The sequence below is a fragment of the Phoenix dactylifera genome, chromosome 3 (assembly GCF_051530095.1).
Source record: "Phoenix dactylifera cultivar Ajwa chromosome 3, Ajwa_hap1_PhDact_Kaust_v1.1, whole genome shotgun sequence".
Classification (NCBI taxonomy): Eukaryota; Viridiplantae; Streptophyta; class Magnoliopsida; order Arecales; family Arecaceae; genus Phoenix; species Phoenix dactylifera.
In genome coordinates this window covers 44,063,766-44,080,363 of record NC_143192.1, presented here as the reverse complement: position 1 = coordinate 44,080,363, position 16,598 = coordinate 44,063,766, and the positions used below count along the sequence as shown (strand labels likewise).

At 37.5% G+C, this 16,598-nt stretch overlaps 2 protein-coding genes across 7 annotated transcripts; one reads left to right on the top strand and one right to left on the bottom strand.

Moving 5' to 3' along the window:
• Positions 1-786: 786 nt before the first annotated feature.
• Positions 787-8,164, top strand: LOC103719465 (uncharacterized). 5 transcript variants are annotated; one of them, XR_015976442.2, is made up of 6 exons: positions 1,903-2,200; positions 2,369-2,526; positions 2,620-2,707; positions 6,989-7,405; positions 7,487-7,872; positions 7,999-8,164. XR_015976442.2 is itself a non-coding variant. In XM_088718569.1 (3 exons), the coding sequence occupies exons 1-3, from the start codon at positions 2,413-2,415 to the stop codon at positions 7,117-7,119; spliced, it is 333 nt and encodes a 110-aa protein (XP_088574695.1). In that variant the 5' UTR covers positions 787-2,412; the 3' UTR covers positions 7,120-7,269. The 5 variants fall into 5 exon arrangements, 1 of the variants encoding a protein (XP_088574695.1); XR_015976441.2 differs by having other exon boundaries at positions 7,487-8,164; XR_015976439.2 differs by having other exon boundaries at positions 1,907-2,144; positions 2,254-2,526; positions 7,487-8,164.
• Positions 8,165-9,364: 1,200 nt separating this feature from the next.
• LOC103719464 (putative serine/threonine-protein kinase WNK4) lies at positions 9,365-13,355 on the bottom strand. Of its 2 annotated transcripts, none has more exons than XM_008808720.5 (7): positions 12,606-13,355; positions 12,202-12,239; positions 11,853-12,080; positions 11,552-11,772; positions 10,951-11,108; positions 10,446-10,851; positions 9,365-10,365 (listed from the first exon to the last, which is right to left on the bottom strand). In XM_008808720.5, the coding sequence occupies exons 1-7, from the start codon at positions 12,672-12,674 to the stop codon at positions 9,551-9,553; spliced, it is 1,935 nt and encodes a 644-aa protein (XP_008806942.2). In that variant the 5' UTR covers positions 12,675-13,355; the 3' UTR covers positions 9,365-9,550. The 2 variants fall into 2 exon arrangements, with proteins under 2 accessions (XP_008806942.2, XP_008806941.2); XM_008808719.5 differs by having other exon boundaries at positions 12,579-13,350.
• Positions 13,356-16,598: the final 3,243 nt, after the last annotated feature.

Here is a 16,598-nt window from a genome sequence, read left to right as displayed (position 1 = left end):
TTTGAACTCTTCCCACCTTAGGGCTGTCTCAATCCCACCCTCCGAAGTTGAATGGAAAGAGGCTTAATCCCCAAATATGCGCCTTTGGTGTCACATCAGAGAAATTGTCTAAAACGTAAGCTGTTTTATGTTTATTTGACTTGAGAAATCAAGAATCGGAGATAAGAGGCTTTCCCGCTGTATTCCTTTTTCAATGAATGCAACACTCTCTTTTTACATAGCCAACTAGTTGGTGTAGTCTCCCAAGGGTTAGGATTAAGGATCGGTCGAGTATTGAATAACCTCGGCCCTGCTAAGTTCCACATATTCCCTAACCGTCCTGATCTCTTCTCTGATCAAGTCAGGATCTAAAGGGTTACACTGAAGGCGTCTCTAGGATCTCCTCCTCAAACATTCCATTTTTGATTTTATTGTTAAGATGAAGCTTTGTTTGGTATTGATTCTAGACTAGACTGGAAATAATCCGATGAAACTGACCTACTTTCCTTTTCTTCATCAGCTCTATGTAATCCAATGTATTTTGTGAATGGTCTCGAAGGGGTATGAAACCTGTTGCTTTCGGACCGACTTTCATTGATGGCAGATGTTGTATCAGCTCGGCTTGGAGCTTTTTCTTAAGCAGCTGTTATTTTAGGTATTCCCCATTGGGGTTTAGGGTTAGGGGGGAAGGGCTCGGAGCTAAGATGACTTTGGGATCGGTCATCGAGGGGGTGGTTGCTTGGCTCCACTGTCCATTAGGAATTCATCCTGCCCTCCCCCCAACCCCCCTCCCCTACCCATCTTTTTCATTTTTTTTTTTTTTTTTTTTTGCGTGGGTGCAAAGACATGATGTTACTGGCATGGGTTGAGAAGAGAACGAGAAGGGAGGCAAGCCAAATGAACCGCACCGCTAATTTATCACTTCAAGAATAAGACCGGCGCTGGAGTCTACTTAAAAATCTTAAATTTATTTTCTATATTAGCAATTGTTTGTCCTGGGAGGACTAGAATTTTTTTATGTCTTACATGTTAGAAAATTGAGGATTTTGCAAGAAAAAAATAATTACTTTTCAATTCACATATTTAATATTATTTTTTCTATTTTTTTGCAAATCTAGTATAAATTTACCAAACTAGAACAAAATTGTCTGTCATCCTGCACCAACATGCACAACTTCTAAATATAATCCACACAAAATTATGAATAGATGATTTCATACTATAATTAGTATAGGGAGAAAGCCTACATGGATTTTGTACACATTTACGAATATGTTAGCTTTATATTTTACCTATTTGCCGTGCTCTAACAGACCTTAGTTTTAGCTGTTTATTCTATATATTTATTAATGGTAAATTTTATAATGGATTCTTAAACTCTGTTCTTTATAAATCCACGTAAAACTTATGCAAAACTTGAATAAAGATGTTAACAATTTGTGCATGCAAAAGATATTAAAAACTTGTGCAAGTTCACATTGTGCCAGTATAACAAGAAGAAATCTGACCTTGAAGGGCTAGAAGCACTCCTTTAAACTAGCTCACCAATGCACAAGTTGGTCCAGCATAAATTCTAAATAGAATTTATAACTGATTTTTGCAAGTTTGTCGATATATTAACATACTCATTTATTATACTCCAATAAGTTATAGTATTAGTTATTTATTTTATAATTATTATTGAATAATTTTATAAACCAACTGTCATATTAGTTGTATTTTTGAATCCTGTTCTTCATAAAACTTTATAAATCCTGTTTAAAACTTGTACAAAAGGTAATTGAAAAACATGTCCCAAGTTTTTAACATGCTTACATCAAAAAAATCCAATCTCGAAGGCTTAAGGCTACTATTGTTCCCAAAAAAGATTAAAATGATTTTGAATTTGCAAAAAGGTGTATTTTATTTGAAAAATTCTCTGAAAAATTTTATTTTGTAGGTGGTGCTGCAAGCTAGGGTAAACGATGGGTTGGGTTTGGGCCTACCCGAATCGGTCATTAAATCGTAGGCTGGTGCCCGGTTTTCGTGGTGGGTTGGTCGGCCCGAGTCCTGGTCGAGGCTTGCCAATCCCACAAACTCCCCACTGCGTTGCAGGCCGAGGAAATCTCTCTCCCAGTAGGGTTTAGGCTTCTGTTATGTACTAACCGAGAAATCGAGAAATCGAAGTACGAGCATTCCGCCTTCTCGACGTCCAAGACTTTCTAAGCTCCCTTCTTAAATCGTAATTAGATTTTTCTTCCCACTTCTTGATTTGATCTTAAACTCCTCTCGCAGAGCAGAGATGCTGTGATATCGAACACTCGAAGCTTTCCAACTTTTCAAGAAGAGCCGCCAATTTTTCCCTTATCATAAATAAGCAAACAGAAATCATCCCAATTTCTTTTTCCAGGAAAGAGGGAGAAAGCGGGGAGTTTTTGAAGGTGGTTGTCGGCGATGGAATTCTGCCCGACGTGCGCGATGTTGCTGCAGATCGAGCCCGCAAACAGCGGGCGGAAGCTGCGGCTCTTCTGCCCCACCTGCCCTTACGTCTGCCCCATCGAGAACAAGGTGAACGGCCTCTCTCTCTTCTCCTCCTCTGTCTCTCTCTCTCTTTCTCTTCCATCATTCCCTCTTGTATAACTTTGCTTGGGCTTGGCTTAGATTGTTAAGAAAGAGCATCTGGTGAAGAAAGAATTGGAGCCCATTTTTAGTGGATCGGATGCCATGAAGTTCGCTCCCAAAACCGGAAGTAAGTGCTTCTGAACTTGGTTTCATTAACGGTTTTCGGAATGATTGCTTCTCGTTTTCTTTATGCTTTGCCTTTTAGGCTAGATTGTTTATCTGGACCTATTCATTGCTCCTGTGTAAGCAGAGTTTGATCAAGAAAGCATTTCCGGAATAATTTTTCTCGTCTTAGGGCATGTGCTGATATACGTTTGCTTCTCCGCCTGTTTTTTATTTGTTCTAAATAGTTCTTGGGTGCTAGTTCTTCTAACATGATGATTTCAATACCAACAAAAACTTTCTTTTAACAAAAAAGAAAGAAAATTTTTAGTACTTGGGAGTTCTCATCATTTAAAATCTTGGAACTTGTGATACCAAATTCAGATGTCAAATTCTTTAGTCCACAGACAGTGGCTTATACTCATAATGACATGTCAAGAAGTGGTTCCTCTTCTTGATTACTAACGCCCCATCTTTTCCATGTTCTTAACTCCCTTGGGTCCATTGTCAAATTATTGACAGCTCTGGTTATTGTAATGGATAATATAATCATTTTTTGTGGTGTTTAACAGTATCAGTCAAGTTCGTCTAGATTGGAGCCGTGGGTCTTGTAATATTCATTCATCCAAGTTTCTTCCTCCTTTCCTATGTTATGTCATGTTTTTAGCCTCATGCTCTGTTTACATGTCATGTAAATCCAATATGTTAAAATTTATTCTTATGTTTTATATCTTATGAACCATGGAAACAATTGCAGTTATCATATCTAATTTTTGTATTGACTTATGCCCCAAGTGTCATCATCTTCAAGCAGCATAGCTTCCAATTTTTTCTGCTCTCCCTGTTCTCTATATTCAACTTTAAAAGCTGCACATCTGCCATTAATGCCAGTTTCCTCCCCTTTTTTTCTGAGGAGACATACAAATCTATACAAGTTTGACAAATTCAGCCCTTTTTTTTTTGAGTTTTTACATTTAATAGGCCTTGAAACAAATACTTTTACTTACATTAGAAGTCTGAGGAAATAAGGGCAAACTAACTAAGACGAGCATAGCAAAAGAGAGGATGTTGAAATAGGTAAACGATAATAATGACTTTGGTATTCAACAAAGGAAACATAGGTGAAGGCCTTTAAAAAATGATTTCTAGAAGCTTTAGTTCCAAAGGTTCCAAAGATTGATGGGAGTTGTTCCTTTCGCGACAACTGAAAATTCTTATATCACACTGATAAGGCAAAGTTTCGTTTTCATTCATGCGCCTTTGGAGACAGTTTCGTTGTGATAATTTAGATTCGAGCTTTTCCCATTAACTCTTAGGGCTCGTTTGGTTCGCGGGAAGCATTTTCCTTCCTAGGAATACGATTTTTGGGAAACAAATTCCTAGGAAGAGGATGCCTAGGAAAGTACTTTTGGCATGTTTGGTTGACCATGGGAAAGTGACAAATTTCCAAGATGCTTATGTTTGGTTGGCCATCCACTTTCCTAGGAAAGTTATATATAATTCCTATTATGCCCTTAATAAAAATTAGGTTTTTAATGCCTCTTTAATGCTTCTTTAATGCTGAAGGGACTTTTTGGGAAAAAGTAAAAATTGAGTGATTCCCGCCTCATGGGAAAGTAACTTTCCCATGTTTCTCATGGGAAAGACTTTCCCATGAAATGTGGGAATCACATTCCCATGGGAATACAACTTTCCCTTCTCTCTCCTTTGAAAACTCCAACCAAACAAGAGGCATCTCATTACTTTCCCGTTGACCACACTTTCCCCCCTTCTTTTCCCGCGAACCAAACGAGCCCTTAAGGAGTTATTCAGAAGTGACTGAACAGGCACCGAACAAACCACATCTCTTTTGTTCAGGAATGGATGACACTAGATGGGAGCAATTGGTTGGACTGGCCTTAACTCTTAAAAGACCAAAGAGACGCAACTTCATCTTCGTCAAGTCACAAAAAACACCCCCAGTTGGTTGGACTTTGGCGACATCCAACACATAGAACAAATCGGATGTTGGATCATTAAAGCACTTATGGAAAGTGTTGAAAGAATTATTATGGTCCACCCCCCTCCCCCCACCCCCAATGAGAGACTTTAGATGATCTTGAAAACTGATGTCTGCTTTGACATGATCCTGCTGGAATACATGTTCTGAGTTTAGGAGCCATGGATTGATAAAGACAGCGCAAACTATTTGTACCTGGCCTGTATCAAGGTTTGCTAATGCTGATGGAACTTATAATTAAACATCGTTTTCCCATTAATATTCTACTAGAGACTTTTTATATACATTAGAACCTACTCTCAATTTCCTTGAGAGTCTAACAAAATTGAATGTAAAGCTTGTAAGTGGTTCAGAAACAGTCAATGAAAAGACTAACAATCTCAAATATCATTTCCATGATGCCTTTCATATAGGCATAGTGCTAGTCCAAGTCATGAGAGATTTAATTACATGGTTTTGCTAGAAACTGCATAATGCTGGAACGAAGTACTTCGTATGTGATAGCAATTGTACGAGCACTTTGTATTACATAAGATCTTCATCAAGTTTCAGATGTGTGGTCTTGGCCTGGCCATGTAATCAAGATTGGTCTAGTAGCATTTTCCTTACTAGTTGTGTTTACTTTAGTTGCACCTTTATTTTGACTGAATTATGATGCGATTAGAGAAGCCTTTCACCATCACACCTTCAGCCATTTCATTTATAAATGACTTAAGCACTATGACTAACTGGATTCATAATCTTCTGACTCACACTCCGAATTGCATGGGCATCACCAACATGTCCTGTGGACCTTGCTGATGAAGCCAACCAGGCAGCTGATTAGCTATCTGGTCAACTATTTCTAATACTGGAAACTGTCAAATGGTTATCTAACTAAACTTCAGCTTCAGAAATACTGCAGTTCGAAATCTTATGTCAGGCTTCTATCACCTTTTAGTTGTCTATTAGGCTTTGGCCTCCCTACAGGAAAGAATAAATGTGCTTGAGCATTCTTTTTATCATTAGTTAGTTTCTAGAATTTTGTAACTGCCAAAAGTTCTGGAAACATGGACATGGTACAACATGACACTAACACCTTGGCATCTCAGAAATGGAGTGTCTTGCTTACATCACCGAAGTATCAGCAATTGGCACAACCTTTTAAAGTGGAGTTTCAATGGACATTTGGTTCAACTAATGAGACTTCAAATTTTTAACAGTTTGAAGTGCTGAATACTTCTAACGAGATGTCCTACCCAGTTCTTATATAGCTATTTCTTTTAAGAAGTACCATTCGCTAATCAACTTAATTAGCAGTATTGTATATCAATTAATTTATATATTCGTATAATGCATTATACATGAGTGCAGCCATGTTGAGTTATCCAGAGGTTGAAATTGTCAGACACTGAGACACTTATGATCACCAATCCCATGTACTTAAGTAGCATTGCTTGTTATTTCTCAAAAAAAAAGGTAACACTGCTCGTCTCTATTACACCTTCCTTCTTAACCACTAACTACTTACAAGCATTACTCCATCTGTTTCTCTCAATGATGTAGTTCTCACTCAACATTTTCCACCTAATTGAGTAATAAGGATTTTCCTGCAAAGGTTCAGTATAGAGTCTGCAGGCTCTCTTTTTGACAGTGCAGACTATCAGTTTGAGAAGAAAACTCCTTCACTCTAACCATATTTTTCTTGAGGAGCCAAACTTATCAAACAAGATTTGTCTGCAAGACTATATTATTCTCCAGTCAATTTTTAACTGGGAATTATTGATTCTCATTTTGTTGTGTGAACCACCTAATAACACAACTCCTAGTGATTTGGCCCTCTGAGGCACTCATAGCCTTACTTTTAGATCTCTCCTTGTGCACATTTAAAACCTTGAGTGAAAATAAATTCAGGACTGCTAATTTTTTGGATCCAATATGTCCTTTTTTCACAATTAATGGATGTTTTGTGATGGTGGGGGCATGTGACTTTAAGGTCAAGAACATGAAGTATGCTGGAGCATTCACAAGTGTTCAATAGTTTCTTATTTTCCTCATGTTTTCTAAGTTTGCTGAAGCTAGCCATATTTTTCCTCTGTTCAAGACGCCACCATCTCCTTCTTCTTTGAAAGGGAGCCAGGACAATTTGTCGGATAAATTAGAGCACTTTGAAGCAAGCTGATTCAGATTGCACCTTTCCCTTGTTTAGCATTTGGTTTTTTGGAGGAAACCCGTATAGCATTTATTGATAGTTAAGAAGGGCTTTATGAGTTGTTTTTACAAACTTGATTATGCTGGCTGACAAATTCTATGCTTTTTATCTTGCAGCAACCTGTCCAAGATGTCATCATGGAGAAGCATACTTCAGGCAGATGCAAATCCGATCTGCGGATGAGCCCATGACAACATTTTACATGTGCTGCAATGAGGGATGTCAATTTGAATGGAGAGATGACTGATCTTTTGACACCTGCATCTGCTCTTGCATTCTTTGCATGCTAAAGAATTCCCTGCAAATCGTGATATTTGATTTTAGTGTTTCGGCATGCAAGACCATTACTTGACAAGGAAAAAATGATTCCAACATTTTAAATGTCTTTCGTCCTTAATTTGCATATGCTACTAATTTGCAGATGTCTTCCTTCCATATTTGAGATGTCGTTTTGTTTCGTCTTGTTCCCTTTATTGATTATACCTGCATCATCTGATCTTGACTGGAAGGAGAGATAATTTCCCATTTCCAAGGTAGGTTTGGAAAGTGCCTATTCCTCTTTGTGCATTTAGTTCTGTTTTCGCCCTAGCAAGCCTGAATACTGTTAGTTTCAGCTTGTTAATGACCATCGCAGCAGCGAAGTGTTTGATGAGCTTAGATGAGCTGCTTCCAACTGAAAGGCTCCTGCATAACAAAGGGGGAAATGATGTGCTATCCCTGGTGCTTCCAAATGGAAAGTTTTGGTCATGCTGCTGCTTTTCCCATTGGATAATGATCCTCAGCCCCGTGTACAGCGTTTGCAATCATTTGTTAATATTCTCACTCCTACACATCTGGTGGATGAGGATCCAAGGGGAAATGAGATGATTGTAGCAAAAATTACCATCCACCTGAGGAAACCAACTCTTGAGAAATGACCAAAGTATCTTTCAAGTCGCAGAAGAAGGATCTCCATGGATCATTCGATCACCCTCTACATTAGTATGGGTACGAAATGGAGGTACTAAATGTTTTATTGTTACCAAAAGATAGGGCAAATGTTTCATGACTATTTTTTTTAAAACATGAGAACGATGCAACCTGATCATTTGGTGATTGAATAGTGCTACCATTCCTTTGACTACAGGGAATTTACTGGAGGTTGATCTGCTCAATAAATAGGAAAATGTGAAGCTCTCAATAAAAATTTCCTCAGAATGAGGCCTTATCATGAAAAGTTATTTGATTATTTATCACCAATTAAACATGTTGGTAAAACAGTCAGCATATGGAATTTCACTTTGTTGATGCCATGGCACTTATTTTCTTTCAAAAAGTTGAAGCAATGATTGAAGCGGAAGAACAGGCTAACATGGAGGCGTTTTTAACTTTCTTTATAGATTCTTGAAAGGTTATTCGTAGCACTATAACCATGCAAAGGCTGCATACTCTCTTACGCACACATGTCAGTACATCTTTCTTAATCACTTCCAATTACGCATTGTCATGTTAGCTTAGAACCATGTCACAAATATGCAGATGCAATATTCTCTATAATTTCTGTTAAGTGGCATGGTGGTGGGAATCATGAAGCCAAAGTCCAACTCTGAAATGTAGCAAGAAAATGAAAGAGGATTGTTATTGTAGTAAAATATAACTAAGACATGCAGTTACTGTGATTTAGAAACAAGTGAAGTGGAATATAGTGGAATGTTGTACATATCAACTAAAGAATATATATATATATATAGATATGAGTCATATTATAAGAGCCACCTTTTAAAAGGTCACCAGCACCGTCCAAATAGGATCTGTGCAGATAATTTGCAAATCAAATTACCACTGAAAAGATGAGGCAGAGACAGCTCATGGCTCCCGATTAAAATGAAATTTAAGAAAAATGCTATGATTAAATGGCAAACTGACATAACAGCAGACTAGGTGCTCTCTTAGGATGCCTGGATGATCACCAGCTACTTTATCATCTTGTTCAATCAAGAATGTCTGGAAGAGTCCAATCTTTAACCAGGAGTCACATTTTCAGTGTGAACAGCACCATTTTTATTCGCAAGGGAGCTTCAAATAATTTTTTATCAAAAAAAAGGAGAGAATATGAACTCGCCCAAATGCGAAGCATCTCTATCAATTTAATCATACATGACAACAATAAAGGGTTTGAAGACTGATGATGCAATGGAACACCAACTATTCTATGTGCTCATACATTTGCCAATTGGAAAGAGAAGAATACTTTGGACCCACCTCTTCACCATCTTTCCTAGCTTTGTCATTTAATGAAGATTTGATCTTGATTATTATAGACCATCTGCTCTAAAAGTATGGTTTTCATTTCCCAAGGAAAAAAAGAATGATATTTTGTCACACCATATCTAAGATCCAGAATTTATATGCTGAAAGCCAATCAATATAAAGAACAAAATATGCATACAAGCATGCAATGTTTCACTTGAGTTGCATCGGTTTACCATCAAACCAACCACAAAAAATGCACGTTACATGAACTTAAATTTCAATTCATATAATGGAAGCATATTTATCAACAAACTCAGCATGAACTGTACAATGAAAACACCAACGGTGATTCAAATAAAATGCTCAACACATCTAAATGAGCAAAAAAGAAAGAAAGAACGAACGAAAGAAAAAAGCTACCGAGATGAAGGATGAGAATGATACAATCAACCATCTCTCTTCATCATCAGCCACCTCTTTCTAGCATTCTCCAGAGCTTCCTCCCGCATCCTTGACAGTTCATGAAACCAATGCTGGTATTGAGCTTCAATAATTTCAAGCTCCACCTTCAACTCTTTCTGCTCTTTATCAATCAGGGACAATGATGAAGAACCGCTTAGCGAATTTGGATTGTCACAAGGTTCTCCTAAGTTCGAAAAAGGCAACTCCAATTTGCTAACATAACCATTTGAAGAAAGCCCCTCCCTAATGTTACAATTTTTATCTTCTTTACACCCGTCATCATCCAAAATTGTTGAGTCCACATCAGTATGCCCACTTAAACTTCTATAGCTTTCAGCAAAGAGTACTGACGTAGCTGACCCTTGAGAAACTTTTTCTCCTCCATTTAAACCATTGAAATTAGAATTATAATTAATATTTGACCATTTCTCTTCCATCTTCTTGTCTGATATGCCATCATCAACTTGCACAAGATCCCTTGCTGAGCTTCCCATATTCAACTGAGAGAGAACAGCTTGTTCATACCCTATCTCAACCGAAGCAATTGAATGTCGTGGATTTGAATAATAATCGGATGAAAGTTGACTTGATTGCCTGTACATGCTCAAAGGCCCACTTAAAGAGTGATGAGTAGAAGATTGCCAGCCAGGTACAAGTTTAATGATTAAGAAATCAATAAAATCAGCTATAAAAATAACATCATAATCAGATAAATCCAGTTGTTCCACCATTTCACCAGCAACTGAAAGCGCTGTATCAGAATCCAAATAAAAGAGAAAATGGATGTTTCTTGCATGACCTGAAAAAACAAAATAAAAGAATAATAGATAAACATAAAATCCAGCTCACTATTGCTTGGTCATTATCATTGAACCTTACCACATGAATCAGCAATACGCAAGATCAACGAGATTGAGTTGTCATCATTTTTTTCTCCTTTCAGCCTGAATTCGTTATTCCCATTTATTCTTCGGAACTCTAATATTGGCGCACGTGGAGTCATGTTGTTATTCTCTGTATCAGTACCAGAGCTCCCTGGAACTGACTTATTATCCCAGTCTATTTCCATTGACAATTGTTTTGAATGTGAAATCAATACTTTTGGTATAACATTTGATGAATCAACATGATCAAAAACAGCCTCCTTCAAATTATTATATTGAAGAAACGGGTCTTTCAAGAGCTCCTTTGCAGGCAATCTCTCGGAAGCAGAAACCAAACATTTTTCAATAAATTGTCTTACTTGGGGATCCGTAACTTTAGCAAGTGCTGCAGGCTTGATCCCCTGCAAAGAGAACCCAAGAAAGATGATTTCAAAGAAAACACAAATTAACACAAATGCCATTGCCAATTATATAAACTGTTAAAAAATTAATAAACTTACAGAGGTTACTTTCTTATAAATTTGAGCTGGATTTCTGCATTCACTGTAAGGATATTCAAGAGTAACCATTTCCAACATGCACATTCCAAAAGAATAAATATCAACCAATTCATTATATTCCTCTTCATAAAGTTCTGGGGCCATAAATTCAGGTGTACCTACATGCATTATCACAAAAATATCAAATAAAAGCTATGAGTGTTTGAACTAATAGATAAAATTTATCAACAAGTTTATACAACAAAAGATATAGATGATACAAAAAATAGCACGCAAAATATAATAAGCACGAGAGACAACAACAACAACAAAAAAAAACAAATGAAAGTGGCACAATTAATAAATAAACTAGATATATATCATGAGAAATTCATGAGTTAGTCACGAAATTCTTGTTATGAACAACTAAAAATTTTCAAAATAATATAAAAGATTATTTGAGCATTTATTCATGAATAGTTAGAGTTTCAATTTAGATAACATAATAGTAACATAAGTATACGCTTCCCCCCCTCCCTGTTGCACGCACACACACACACAACATCATTACATGCATAATATTGTCTTTAACAGAAATGGAAGAATAAGAATGAGATTTTACCGATGACACTACGAGCTGTAGGCCGTTGCATGACAATAGCCAATCCAAGATCTCCAATTTTAACTTCTCCATGATTTCCATTGACAAAGATGTTGTCACACTTCAAATCTCTATGAAGAATAGGAGGTCTGTGGCTGTGAAGGTATTCCAGGCCCCGAAGAATCTGCCTTGCCCACTTTTTTATTGCCTTCATATCCACATGTTTATGCTTTTTACGGTATCTGCAAATTTACAAAATAAAATCCAGTTATAGATATAACCTAGCCAACTAAAAGGTAACAGTAGTACAACAAGTACTTACTGCCTTAGGCTTCCGGAAGTGAATAGCTCAGTAATGATGTTAATGGTCTTCTTCTGATCATCCACCCATGAGTTATAAAACTTGATAATGTTTTCATGCTTTAGAGACTTCAACAGATGAACTTCAGAATACAACCTTTCGAGGTTGTCTGGAGATTGCAGCACCTCATCAATTCTGACTTGGTTCCATGCAACTTCTATCCCATCGACCTCGTCAAATGCTTTATAACTACATGGTGGAGATATGTGTCAGAAATGTATGATATATAGCCATTACTGGCAACAAATTATTTAGAGGAAAGTGCAAGACAACAAAATAAAGGACCAAGACAAGGGTTGTCGATAGATACACTGTCTTGAATGCTCCTCTCCCCAGGATCTCCTTGTACTGCAAGCACCGAAACAACATGGAAAACAAATAAATGTAATATCAGACAAATTATTCTATGACTTGAAAACAAATAATCAATTTGCAACAGAATCCAAACGATGAGATGCTCGCTTGAACAAAATCATCATCGGAAATGAACATTGACTTGACTATTAACATCAATTCAGCATATTTCGAATGATGAAAGCATCAATGGATCGATTGTATCACAAAAATAAGAATTTTACAAACCAAGCGATGCTAAGTAAGCAATTATTCATTCAAGCAAATAAAACAATACCGAAACAATAGATCCAATTCAATTTCAAAGGGAAAAAAAAGGGTGAATGGAGATACACGGATGTATCGCCCGGTAGGATCAACCTCGACACACTCTGCATCCGAATCGCCACCGCCCACGTCCCTCGGAAACCCAAATCTATAGCGATCCATTTCCGAAGAACAGACACTAGCAAGAGGTGCGTATAATAGTCTATAAAAAGACAGAAGGAGAGAGAAATAGCAATCAATTCTCCAAAGGTCGCCGCTTGGCCTGAGCCACAAACCCGATCGCAACCCGACGGCAGCCTTCAGAGAACGACTCGGAAGCGACGGAGAACGAATCGAACGCCGACCGCAGGCGGAACCGGCATCCGACTGTTGGGATCTCCGACGAGCCCAGATCCATATCCCCACCCGCAATTGACCGGCCCCTGTCCCTCATTTTCTCACCAAACTCTCTTCCCAATTCCAAGAAACCACCATCCTCCTCTCTTTCTATTCGGGGAGCACGGAGCCGCGCAGCTCGATACTAGGAAGATGAGACAAAGCCACCCATTATTGATATAAAAGAAAAGAAAGAAGAAGAGTGGAGAGGGAAGAAAAAAGAGAAGGGGAAGAAAGAAAAGAAGAGAGATGGATAGGTTTTATTGGAAGGACGGGAAGAAACGAAAAACAAAACCCTCTGAATCTGATGCTAATGGAGGAAGGGAAAGAAGATGAGAGATTGGTGGGGAGCGGAAAAGAAGGAAGGAGCCGACAAATGTTCGGTGGCGGAGGGGAGGTCAGGCGAGAGGCATTTCATTCCAACCAACGTCCCCTTTTTGGCCTCTTGCTATATTTTCCGACCTGGACAGTGAAAGGGGAGACGCCAATTTGGAACCTACAAATTCTGACCAGGCGAGGGCAGAATCCTGTGGGCCCCACGATTGGTACGTTTGGGCGTGCGAAGTGGTTGATCCGGCTGCTTTGAATTGGGTCCAAAAGAGGGGCCAGATCTGAAAATGTCAGGGTTCGAGGCCGGGTTGTCGGGGTTGTTTTTTTTCTTTTTTGGATAGAAGGTAACTCCTACCTTTCAAGAGGTATTCCGACTTAGGAATCTCACCATATCGTGCACCCAATTTTTTTAATCAATGCTAAACTTATATGCATATTGCTATAAATTGTTCAATCATAATGCTACTAATATTTACTTAAAATCGAGGATGTATACGTATATATATTTGATTTAGTTTTTCTTTTCTTTTTATAAAAGTTGCTCGTGTATAATGAACAACAAAGTAGGGATAGTCTATCTCTTAATACTACCCGATGAGAGAAATACTGGACACCTTGACCTCGAGCTTGACCGAATTCTCTGTTCTCAGATATAAATTGAGGTGAACGATTTCGGCTTCAACTGAGGAGTCGCTAGCTACGGAAAACAACCGGCACGCGTCGACAAGGGTTGACATCCCCAACAACCGACAATCTTGATAGTCCGTGATCATGGTAGCCCCATGTTTTGCATCAGACCTGCACCGTACTCTGTCCACACCGACTGACCCTTGCACCACGGCCGTACCACCAGCCACTGCCTCGGGACCTGAGATATGCAATACGCTACTCTTTTTACAGAGTCCTCACTTTGCTGAAATCTCTCTCTTTCCTATTGTTATCTTGTTGTTCTGACTTAGATATCGGAGGATCTTCGTCAGAAATACTTCGATAAGTGAACTTCTTGTAAGCCACTCAGCAGAGGAGTCCAGCACCTAACATCTCAACCAGCTTGCACAGTCGGTCTCTAGTTGACCTCAAGGACATCCGAGTTGTACTCCTACCTCGGTCCGGATATAATGGCAACACTGCCAATCCCCCAAATCTTCGGGATTAAGTGTCTCTAACTTTTCTTTTCTTTTTTCTGATATTACGAATCCTATCTCATATCATTTGTTGGTACTCTTAAAGACTTACACATTCAATTTAGAGCTTATTCATTTTGAAGTGGAGCTTTTTATAATTCACACCACATATAGCTAGTTTTCATCTACCAACACTTATAGTATTTTCAAGTAAAATAAAAAATAGTTGCATGGTGCCATATGTAGCTCTTAGTAAAATTGATGATGAGTGTTAATAAATTGCGATTGAATTTTTGTATGAGTCAAAAGTTTAATAGATCAAAGGCTTGATATATACTAGAAATGATGTGCATTTGCCTGTTGTGTCAGTCTAGTGATTGGAAAATTGTAGTAGTAATTAAGCTATGTGGTTAATAAAAATAACAAATAAATTAATAATGTTTTACCCTTATTTATTGGGCAAGATTTAGGTAGGCTTTTACTTTTCTTTTCTACGCTAGTAAAATGAAAATCTTGTGCCAATAAAATTCCGTTCACCTTAAAGCTCAACTAATAGGTGAAGCATAAGGCTCCAACATTTTTTTTTTTTTTTTGCTAGTAGAAATGCAATTATCGTTAATTGGCCTCCATATATCTAGGTTAGCAATGGAACTTGAGATAGAAACATATACTTCACTAATGTATAATATATTTGTCAAACCTATATCCTATAATATCTACAAGTAGCATATGATGTTAAAATGGATATTTCATATTACCAAGAGACTCAGAAAGCAACAAGTCTCGAAAAATCTTCAGAGCAAGCATTATATCGGTCTAGAGTACCATACTGAAGTGGTCAGCCATAAAGAAAGCCACCTATCGGTCCATAGCTAATCTTTCAAGGTCCATTACCTGAATATGCATTAAATTCCAAATTCAATCCTAGAAGGGCACAGACACCATTATATACAATGTAACACCAAAGTATTTATTTATATATTTTTTTGTGTGCAATGTCCAAAATATGAGCCCTGGCCCAAGGGAAAGCTCTTAAGGGAAAGGTGCCAACCAATTAAGCGATCTGTTGTTAGCAAATCATCATTTGATATCTAGTATCTCTATTTGTACTATCATAACCCCAATAATTTGGAACATACTTTATCCCCCAAGTCAGCTTCATTTTAGCCAAACTTTTTAATTGTCAGGCCAACTCTAAAATGACATTTTTGTGGCCCTACATAATCTCATCGTTCCATATGAATTATAATCATTAAAGAGATTTGTAATGGAGTAACTGATATGGATTCTTGCTTTTTTCCTCTTGACTATTTCATATTTAGTAGAATTACAACAATTCGTAAAATACATTCTTCCTCTTGTATTGATATTAGATGCATAGCATAAGTGGAATGCTATCGACCTTGATGTGTATATTCTCATATGAATATTTTTATTTAAGTCAACCTCTTTACAAATTGATTAAAGCAATTAACAACATGTAGAGGAATTTCTTTTGTAAGACTCATTTTTTAATTATTTATGTAATGTATAAGCTTTCAAAGCATGTTGTATGGGAAACAACCACTGTTGTATATTCAGCAACTTTCTTTGTCTTAGATTCTATGTTGACTAGTTTAATAAAACTTGGCAGCCAAAAAGACATTTTCTTGACTATGATTAGAATATATACATCTAGAAATAATTTACTTAATTTAAGTTCCCAAGCAATTTAAAATTCACAAGTTTTAGTATTGCTAAAAGAAAACGCAAGAAATGTTAGCATTATTAACTAAATATAGCTGGTGATGCAGAAGTGCCAATTGATATATCACAAAGTCACATCTATTTCCTAGTTATCTTGTAAAGTATCTGATACATGAACATCTATTGGTATTAAAATCATCATTCTATACCATAGTTTCATTCCATGGTGAATAACAAGCATTAATAAAAAATCTCTCAATCCTCCGAGTCATAGTAATTAGGTTGCCTAGCTTGCTTTCTCGTGAGGGGTGGAATGGAGCCAAAGGCCTGGCCCGGAGCTGTTCTTGAGGTGCTGCACCGCTCCATTTCCAATAGCCGATGGGAGTCGGCTCTTAACGTCATAAATTCTCGCTCTCTCTCTTTCCCGTTTTCTGTTTTTCGATAAAATTGGTTCCTTTTTTGAATTTTAGAATGAGTTTCGTTGGTATTTTGCTGCAATCGCGCAAATTTTCGGAGCGTTTACCTTGAAATGGAATTCCTTTTACTAGATTTTTTGTGTTGTTCATGTTTT

Bases quoted from the DNA above. Each gene is read 5' to 3' on its own strand.
- LOC103719465 (XM_088718569.1), top strand. From the start codon at position 2,413: ATGGAATTCTGCCCGACGTGCGCGATGTTGCTGCAGATCGAGCCCGCA. The intron at 2,527-2,619 runs GTGAACGGCCTC...GGCTTGGCTTAG, and splicing joins TCTGCCCCATCGAGAACAAG to ATTGTTAAGAAAGAGCATCT. The intron at 2,708-6,988 runs GTAAGTGCTTCT...TTTATCTTGCAG, and splicing joins GTTCGCTCCCAAAACCGGAA to CAACCTGTCCAAGATGTCAT.
- LOC103719464 (XM_008808719.5), bottom strand. From the start codon at position 12,674: ATGGATCGCTATAGATTTGGGTTTCCGAGGGACGTGGGCGGTGGCGAT. The intron at 12,240-12,578 runs GTATCTCCATTC...CGGTGCTTGCAG, and splicing joins CTACCGGGCGATACATCCGT to TACAAGGAGATCCTGGGGAG. The intron at 10,366-10,445 runs GTAAGGTTCAAT...TTGTTTTTTCAG, and splicing joins GCGTATTGCTGATTCATGTG to GTCATGCAAGAAACATCCAT.